Source organism: Entelurus aequoreus, linkage group LG13, assembly GCF_033978785.1.
Source record: "Entelurus aequoreus isolate RoL-2023_Sb linkage group LG13, RoL_Eaeq_v1.1, whole genome shotgun sequence".
NCBI classification, from domain to species: Eukaryota; Metazoa; Chordata; class Actinopteri; order Syngnathiformes; family Syngnathidae; genus Entelurus; species Entelurus aequoreus.
In genome coordinates, this window is record NC_084743.1 from 53,699,459 (window position 1) to 53,709,458 (window position 10,000).

A 10,000-nucleotide genomic window follows, 5' to 3' on the forward strand; every position below is an offset into this window, starting at 1 on the left:
CATAAGCGTGGACTCGTCTGTCTGGGGGATGTTGTAGCCACAGTCCTCCAGGTCAATACCATGGAACGGACCTTCCACAGAGGCTGTGCGAAACTCATCATGAACTGAAAATGGCAGAATTAGGTTGTAATTGATGTGGATATAGGATAGAAATGGATTTAGCACATATTCTCGAATCCAATCTGCTTTACTCACCATGACAGGTGCTGACAGCAAAGCCAATTCGGCTTTTCTCTCGGTCAAACACCACATAAAATCCTTCCATGATGACTGCTCCCATCACTGTCCCGGTGCTTGATGGGGAGACAGCAAATTTATAGCAGTCCTCCTGAGATGAGGCTACGTCCTCCACTGGCCGCAAGTATTGCTGTATAGAAACAGAAAGAAAACAAATGTCAAGTACCCTCTTATAGGTGGTAATATGGTCATAAAAGCAGTTCTGGAAATTGTGCTAATCCTGCACAGGTGGAAAATCGCAGGATATTATTGTGAATTGCAGCAATAGTTTAGCGTTACGTACTGCATTGATATCGGTCTCTGCAGCAGCAATTTCAGCTGTGCGATACCCCTCGTACCAAAACAGTGTAGGGCAAGAAGCATGTGGGGTTTTTCTTTTTTGCATGTGGATTTTTATTCCAATAGAACTCCCAGTTTTCTAGTATTCCCGTTATTTCATAACTATTAAAAAGTGTAATTACTTCCATATTTATCAATCAATTCCAACGGTTCTAACACCAACCCTTTTAGCTCATTTAGGGAATTTGGGACTATTTTACACATTTCCAGAAATGCCCCATTTTACTGGATCTACCACTTTTTCTATTAAAAACTGTTACTACTTGAATAATCTCTTTACTAGTGTTACTACTACTAATACATTTCCCAACCAATTTTAACTGTTCAAAACCATTCTGTGAGTTAAATGTAAATACAATTAGCATGCTAAACCTTATTTAGCTAATTTTGCAGCTTCAGAGTTATGTAACTTTGTGCTTAACACACAGAAATGTTAGCATGCTAACTTTTTCAACTAATTTTACAGCCATCCACCACAGAGTCATATAACTTGGTACTTGACACATGTTAACCGTTAGCATGATAACGTGAGCATGCTAGTATGCAAACCTTTCTATCTATGAGGCTGGATACCTCACAGTCATGTAACTTAAAGGCCTACTGAAACCCACTACTACCGACCACGCAGTCTGATAGTTTATATATCAATGATGAAATCTTAACATTGCAACACATGCCAATACGGCCGGGTTAACTTATAAAGTGCAATTTTAAATTTCCCGCGAAACTACCGGTTGAAAACGTCTCGGTATGATGACGTTTGCGCGTGACGTCACGGAGTGAACGGAAGTATTCGGACCCCATTAGATCCAATACAAAAAGCTCTGTTTTCACCACATAATTCCACAGTATTCTGGACATCTGTGTTGGTGAATCTTTTGCAATTTGTTTAATGAACAATGAAGACTGCAAAGAAGAAAGCTGTAGGTGGGATCGGTGTATTAGCGGCGGACTACAGCAACACAACCATGAGGACTTTGAGATGGATAGCAGACGCGCTAGCCGCCGACCTCACCTTGACTTCCTCCGTCTCCGGGCCGCCGACCGCATCTATGATCGGGTGAAGTCCTTCGTCGCTCCGTCGATCGCTGGAACGCAGGTGAGCACGGGTGTTGATGAGCAGATGAGGGCTGGCTGGCGTAGGTGGATAGCTAATGTTTTTAGCACAGCTCTGTCGAGGTCCCGTAGCTAAGTTAGCTTCAATGGAGTCGTTAGCAACAGCATTGTTAAGCTTCGACAGGCTGGAAAGCAGTAACCGTGTAGTTACATGTCCATGGTTTAATAGCATTGTTGATTTTCTGTCTATCCTTCCAGTCAGGGGTTTATTTCTTTTTTTTCTATCTGCGTGTAAGCACGATGCTATCACGTTAGCTCCGTAGCTAAAGAGCTTCGCCGATGTATTGTCGTGGAGATAAAAGTCACTGTGAATGTCCATTTCGCGTTCTCGACTCTCATTTTCAAGAGGATATAGTATCCGAGGTGGTTTAAAATACAAATCCGTGATCCACAATAGAAAAAGGAGAAAGTGTGGAATCCAATGAACCCTTGTACCTAAGTTATGGTCAGAGCGAAAAAAGATACGTCCTGCACTGCACTCTAGTCCTTCACTCTCACGTTCCTCATCCACGAATCTTTCATCCTGGCTCAAATTAATGGGGTAATCATCGCTTTCTCGGTCCGAATCGCTCTCTCTGCATTGTAAACAATGGGGAAATGTGAGGAGCCCTTCAACCTGTGACGTCACGCTACTTCTGGTACAGGCAAGGCTTTTTTATCAGCGATCAAAAGTTGCGAACTTTATCGTCGATGTTCTCTACTAAATCCTTTCAGCAAAAATATGGCAATATCGCGAAATGATCAAGTATGACACATAGAATGGATCTGCTATCCCCGTTTAAATAAAAAAATTTCATTTCAGTAGGCCTTTAAGACATGCTAACTTTTTTTTTGCCAATTTTTCGCGTGTACGCCTCAGTCATATAAGTTGGTACTTGACACATATGTATTAACTTCTAGCATGCTAACATTCAGTTTAGCTTGTGCATTTCAGCATTCACATGCAATTTCTCCTGAAATTGCATGTGAATATAATATACAATACAATATACAATATAAAAAATATACAATAGGAGGTTGTTTTGTGTAGAGGCAGTCTTCATTTTAGGTTTTATTTTGAGGTGTTTCGCCACTTTGTGGTTACAACGCAATCCCACAAATTGTTAAAGTAAAGTAGTTACACATGCAGGCACACATCGCTACATAGAGAGTCTTTGCACTTAACTTTGCCACCCAACTTTAACCTCAGATTTGTCTCCCAATTGTGAGGTAGACAAAGTGAAAGAAAATATAAAATGGCTCAGAAATTGGGCGCATGCTTGGTGTAAGCAGTTGCCAACCTCTCCCTTTCTTTCAGCGCCCATCAGAGGTCCCCTTTAATAATAAAATCTATTTTTTAATGTAACATTTAGAAATGAACAACTTTGATGTCCAGTTGTTATATCTTGTTTTCTTACACTTTGGAGTCTCATTTGCAAGCATTATATATTAGTGCATGCAGTGGCAATTCCAAGACATTAGATGGCAGTAGTGGATACTGTAGGCCATGGTGTGTTGCCTGGCAAGGAAGTAGTCTTTGCCACTAATTTGAATCTAGTCTTTTGTTGATCCCCACCAAGTTGTTGTAGTGTAAGTATTGTATTTATTACACTCCAGCTGTTTGGTAGAAACTTTTTTCTTAGTTGTAGTTTTCCTTACCACATTTGGAGGGGTTGACATCGCCACGTAAAATGTAATGAATAGGGCACAGCCAATGTAAATTAGCATTGAGTAAGCGAATTTTGGAAAGTGGTGCCTTACTGTACAATGGAGCCTTTTCTATCAGGCATGATTGCTTTATTGGCATGGAAAATTGGACATGGAATGCTTGTTTTCCAACCAAGTGTTTGAGTCGGTGCCGAGTGACATCACGGGCAACAAAGGTATCAAAATATGACATTGTTGAATTCAACTGAATTGATACCGGGTAGTATTGACGCAATTTGGTCGGTACCTATAAAAGTACAGAATTCAAAACCTTAGGACATTTCTGGGAACTTTTGTGTCATTACCTGGGGAAGGATGGAGATTCTGAAAGACTGGTTACGGTTTTCACTCATCAGATAAAGGGAGATGACTGGGAAGATGTGCCAGGGTGTCGTGCCGGCCTGCCAACATACCAGCTGTTCGCCAAGCCAAAACCCAGCGGGAAATTGTTCTGTCTGAAATAAAGGAAAGGAAGACAGTCAATTTCGTTGTTCTTTGTGCAAGGGAGACAACTGCAATAACTCTTTAAATGTGTAAATCCCAATAGTAAAATTGCATCATACAGTAAATATTTACAGAAAGTAGAGATCATAAAGCAGAATCCATTATTATTAATCATAATTAATCATCTATATAGACATTAAACTGACTGAGGAGGCTGCTTCAATCGCCTTGACTGCAGCCTGGAAAACTTTTCTTGGCAGTCGAAGGTTGGTGGTGCCACTGTCCACAATGCTCTTATCGTAGTTGTACTGTAAAGGACAGGGGCATGATAAATATATGATAACCAACCATAAACTTTTCTCTCAAGTCTAAGTTGCTCTCCACGTTTCACGCCTTACCTCCTTACAGTCCATGTTGAGGTCCTGTCCATTGACTTCAATACGCACTATAATGACTTCATAATACCACTCTCTACGGATGGGAGTATACCAAAGCTCTCCCACGTAGAGGGAGGGGTCCACACCTCCGATGATCTAGAAGAGATCATTAAAGATTATCCTGTATTGGCCTTGCATCTAATATTGGATGATACAGCGTTATCTGTGTGTGTCTACCATGCTGCCTCCGACAGCAGCACTGCCCAGGGAGTAGTTTTGGGTAAAGCCAGCTCCACACAACTGGAGAGAGAAGAGGTTGGGGACAGGCGTCTGGCGAACCAAGGAGTCAAAGAAAGGCTCCAATCTCTCGTCAGGCTGGAGGAAAATAATGTGATAGTGTTGCTATCCGCCACATTGTTCATGAAAAAAAAGCCTCAAGTCAAGACAGTTGTAGCATTACAGTGGTGTATTAGGAACAGATACAAACTGAAGGTGAAGGAGCGTACACAATGCGCCCTATTCTCCTTTTTGCACTGTTTTTCTGCGCCTTTGAAGTTTCTCTTATTTGTAGTCTCCCATCCAACCTGTGGAAATGTCCACTCGGCGTAAGACAGTGCGTAAGTCGTGGATAAAGGCGGGCTCAATAATAATGAGGCTGACTCTGCGGTGACGGCATTTTTTTTGGGCTGTGACGAAATCACAAAACATTCTTTTTCAGAACCGGTTCCCAGTGTATCGATTCCTTGGAATTGCTTGCCAATTTTTCATGTGATTCCCTTATCTATGCCAGTGGTTAGGATTGGCGGGCGTAGTGATGTCAGAAAGCAAAATGGTGGCGGCCGGGCAAAACAAATGCTCTCGAGTTGACTATATTTTACAAGAAACGATTGCAACAGCGCTACTTGTAATAACTGCAAAATTACTACTTCATCAAGAGGAGGACATACGACCAATATGATGAAACATTTGAACACACAGACTGCAGCAACTATATATGAATGTAGCGTTTTTGAAACCGGGTCGATTTCATCCCAGCAGCAATAACGCTAGCATGTCTTCTGCCATAAGTACAACAGGTACTAACTCACCGCCTATCATGTTAGTGCTATTACCTGTTAAATTGAAATGAATGCCTTCTCATTTAGACGAGCAAGACGACAGACAAATTCTGACTGTGTCCGAGTCGTACGAGCTTCATTTAATTTCATATTTGTCGCCGGCGCTATAGCTTCTCCTTTCATCGCGGCAGGGAAGTGTACAAGCAGTGAACAAGTTTGTGGTTTAAAACTTGCACCAATTTGCTACAGTGCTACTGATTTTCAAGAAGTTAATTTTCAATTGTAGTCAGAGAAAAGTTGCATGTTTTCCTGCAACCACATTTCCACTCAGTAATGTCCATTATTCAAGTGAAACTCATGAAATTAGAATATGGTGTGAAAGTCCATTCATGTCAGCAGTTTAACTTCAAATGTGAAAGTAATACGTGATAATACCTAATTACATGTAAAGTCAGATATGTCAAGCTTGTAGTTATTATAATTTCGATGATCATGGCTTACAGTTTTTGAAGACCCCACATTTTCTGAGGTTTTCAATTCGAGGTTTTCATAAACTGAGGGTCATACTCAACAAAATTAAATCAAAAGAAACCTTGAAATATATTGTGTTGCATGTTATGTATATGATAATTTCATCTTGTATATCTAAACAAACCATTCTGATATTTTGAGTGTCACCAATATATTTTCTCGGGAGATGACAAAAGATTATTGAACGTTTTAAAAACCTTAATATAAATGTTACATTCTTGTTACACCCAGAGTCCACATCTTGGATGAAGGCACGCAGTGAAAGACTCACTTAGGTCAAGGGAGAAAAAGCTGTGCAGCCAGAACCTGCGCAATTGCTGCTAAGTCAGCTCTTTTTTATGCAGTGTTTATTTTCTACTGTTTCTTGAAAAAAATACTACTGACTACTTCAAGATATTTATCTAAATAGTATACATTTTCCAAAGTTAAATTTGTATACTTTTGCAGAGGGTAGGGCGTGGTATCATTCGTAATATGGGAACGTGTCCAGAATGGAACAGCTTGCAAACAGATTTAAAAAAACGGGTTATACATTTGACTGTGGAGCAAAACTTATATCAAATAATTTCTAATACATACAGTATTATCTACACCAGAGGTTCTTAACCTTTTTGACCTGGGACCCCAAATTTGGGTCACAAATATTAACACTGAATTAGTAATCTTACTCCTGAGTTTGAATGTATTCAATAATAATATCTAACCTACTTACAGTTGACAACCTTATCAAATGATATGAATTTGTATGTTAATCAAAAAGATTACTATTTATCTAACATAAACCTTAGGCTTATGTCATGCTGAATAGAAAAATAAATAAGATATACTGCACAAGAGGGGACTCATAAATAACTGACGAAAAATAAACGTATATACAGTTATGTTGTGCGCAAATAAATAAACTAAATTAATAATTAATATGTTTCTTAGCTAAACTGTCAATAAAACTAAAGTGCAAATGAAATTAAAGCTTTGCCACTTTAGTCATAATTTTAGCACTTAACAAACTTCTCTATGACTTTAGCTCCAGACTCCTTCTGTTTGTTTGAGTGTGTTATTACTGCCACCAGTGGTGGAAAAACATATTACAACTGAGTACCACTGCAGCCCATACAGACCACAGTTGAAAAACAAATATTTTTTAAGGGTCCTCTAAGGGGTGCTTGCGACCCAACAATGGACACCAAACCTATAGTTAAGAAACACTGATCTACACCAAATGGAATAGTGTTAAATGCAGATTAAAATCCTTATAAGTCCCCTTTAATTTACTGAAATTTGCTGGACCTTTGCTGAATTGAATACACTTTTTATGGGTTCTGTTTTTTGGGTCACCTTGTGCTGTTGAATAAATTTATTCAACCTATTTTCCTGAAAATAAATGTCCTCCTTATTTATGATGTTTGTGTATGTTCACTTGTTAAACATGTCAGAATAATACTATTAAACATGGACACTCACATTTGAAAACTCCCAGTTTAAAATAAAACAGATTCAGATTCAATTAGAAGAGAAGAGATAAAAATACCCGAGCTATATCAGCATAAGCCAGTCCCAGGATTCCCTCCCAGTTGGATCCATTGATGAAGAAGCGATCAGATTGGGTGATTGCAGCAATGTTGGCACGCAGGGTGGCATTGATACCATGTGGAACAGAGACTACATCAGTACCCAACTCGCCTTCCCATCTGCCCTGGGTGTAAGGAACATAAACGCTCCTCCCCAGATCACGGTAAGACGTTGAGCTGTAAATGGACAGACGTAAATTTTCACTGATATACTGCCCATGTGTGTAATACAAGAAATCAAAAGAAAAACTGCAAAAAGAAAGGATTTCTCTTGATTTTTTTTTCAATATTTAAAACATGTGTTTACTGCTGATTTGGACTGTACTTACAGGGAGCGATGGTAGTATCTGCGCAGGAATGGATGAGCAGCTGCTCCAACAGCAAAGTTACTGCTTCCTGTGTCCACCAGGATGTTCAACTAGTGTGTGAGGAGAGACAAAGAAGATATATGATGAAAACACACTCATGCCACAACATTAGGCACAGCAGCCCAATCCAGTGATATCAATCCAGAATAAGTTGTTTCAAAAGGCAGTATCAAAAGATTTACTGTGTGTGTCTTTTTCTTTGCGGTGCAGAATAAAGGCCAGCCAACAAATAGAATTAATTACACCACTACAAACTACAGTATTAAATACAAATAAATAATAAGCAGGGGCGTCGAAGTGAGGATGTTGTTAAGGGACCCTAAGGAAGCACAGGGGGAAGACTGGGCTTTTTTTTCTGCAAGTTAAATATGTGTTTAAAAATGTGTTTGAAATAGCATAGGAGAAAGTTATGTAAAAGTTTCACTTTGGCTCGCAACGCACATAACTGTAATGCATTCAAAGACCCTAGATCAAAGTTAGAAAGAGAGGCGTCACTTGTTTTTAAAGACAGGAGGAAATTTAACTCCCAGAAAATGCACTTATAATAATGTATTATTATGATTTGTATCATCCACTGATGATAATCTTTCTTGAATAAAATAATCTCTACTTTACACTAAAAAATAAAACTTGACCAACTTAAAATCATACCAAGGTGAATAATTACAGGGATATGATTATCCATCCATCCATTTTCTACTGCTTGTCCCTTTCGGGGTAGCGGGGGGTGCTGGAGCCCATCTCAGCTGCATTTGGGCGGTAGGCGGGGTACACCCTTGACAAGCCGCCACCTCATCGCAGGGCCAACACAGATAGACAGACAACATTCACACCCACATTCACACACTAGAGCCAATTTAGTGTTGCCAATCAACCTATCTGTCTTTGGAGGTGGGAGGAAGCCGGAGTACCCGGAGGGAACCCACGCAGTCACAGGGAGAACATGCAAACTCCACACAGAAAGACCCCGAGCCCGGGTATCGAACCCAGGACCTTCGTATTGTGAGGCACATGCACTTACCCCAATTCCACTGTGCTGCCCTGTTGTATGATTATTTAAATTAATATTCTGGCCACTTTATATTGAAATGTTTTGATTATTTTTTGAACAAAACCAAATTGTTTAGGGTGGTTTATCTATTTATGTTTTAGATGTGTTAATCCCATCTTTAAAAAGTAAAATCCCTTCATTAAAGCTTTTAGATGTGTTTAAAAAGATGGTTTTAATCAAATCTGCCCAATAATTACTTTTTTAGTGCATGTGAACATACCAAATGTGTGTATGAGGCAGCCACCTTGGGTTTAGGGTGGGATGGGGGGCCCTTTAAGGGTCTTGTATGGGGGCCCAGAAGTTGGTGCTACACCCCTGATATTAAGCATATTGTTAAGGTAATACATATCCTTTATTTAGTTTGTCCTCTAATAATGTCCTCAGCTGTGTTTCCTGTTGCCTTAAATGTCCTTTCCCTCTCTGTCGCCAACCGAACCCGTCGACCACGCTCAGGTTACCCATTCAACTTTCAATCTCTTCATTCGGCTGCTCTCCCTCTACATCTCTACATGAGTATCAAGTTTTGCACAGCTAGACGAAACAAATACTGAATGAGTACATAGAAGACAATAAAGAGAGCCGCCATCATATTAGTACATTCAGTTGAGTTGACATTGGTATTTTATTGTTATATTTTCATTCACACTCAAGACTGCGGTAGAGCTGTTGCTAATGTGCACCACCATCAAATACTGTGAGTACTCCCACAGTGCATTCTGTCACACAGAGGATAATATTGAAAAAATACAGCAGTAAAACCACCTGACTTAAATCAAAAAACATATCTGATACTATTACCATTGGTGGGTTGCACATAGTTAATGTTTGTAAGTCGACAAGCATGAACTGAGATGGTAGTAGTGCCAACTTGGGTTGTCATCATACCAGAATTTATGTAGTCGATAGCAATACCAATATATTTTCACTAATCTATATACTTATTCGATACCACGATAAAAAATTGACTTATGTACTTTTAAATTCACAACTTTATTGAAAAATGTTTAATGTGTAAATTCAATAAATATCACTGTGCTTAAACATCATTTTGCCTAAAATTTCGGCTGCTCAGAGGTACCTATACTGTACATTTAAAAAAAGAACAGCAGTGGTCTATAGCCTCCCATAATGTCAATGCAAACATTGTGCTTATAAGTATGGAGATAAATAACAACAATAGTCAACTATTTTTAGCTAGGGATGGGTACCTTTCACATTTGAACTG

General features: G+C 39.4%; 1 protein-coding gene across 1 annotated transcript in view; it reads right to left on the reverse strand.

Moving 5' to 3' along the window:
- bace1 (beta-secretase 1) overlaps window positions 1–10,000 on the reverse strand; it is a 13,135-nt gene that overhangs the window by 1,057 nt on the left and 2,078 nt on the right. Inside the window, exons 2-9 of the mRNA XM_062068638.1 lie at window positions 7,686–7,774; window positions 7,317–7,533; window positions 4,437–4,574; window positions 4,221–4,355; window positions 4,029–4,130; window positions 3,684–3,833; window positions 196–367; window positions 1–104 (exon numbers count right to left, since the gene is read on the reverse strand). The exon at window positions 1–104 is cut by the window's left edge and continues 1,057 nt beyond it. Of these exons, the coding sequence (XP_061924622.1) occupies window positions 1–104; window positions 196–367; window positions 3,684–3,833; window positions 4,029–4,130; window positions 4,221–4,355; window positions 4,437–4,574; window positions 7,317–7,533; window positions 7,686–7,774 (1,107 nt within the window). The remainder of the gene's footprint in view (window positions 105–195; window positions 368–3,683; window positions 3,834–4,028; window positions 4,131–4,220; window positions 4,356–4,436; window positions 4,575–7,316; window positions 7,534–7,685; window positions 7,775–10,000) is intronic.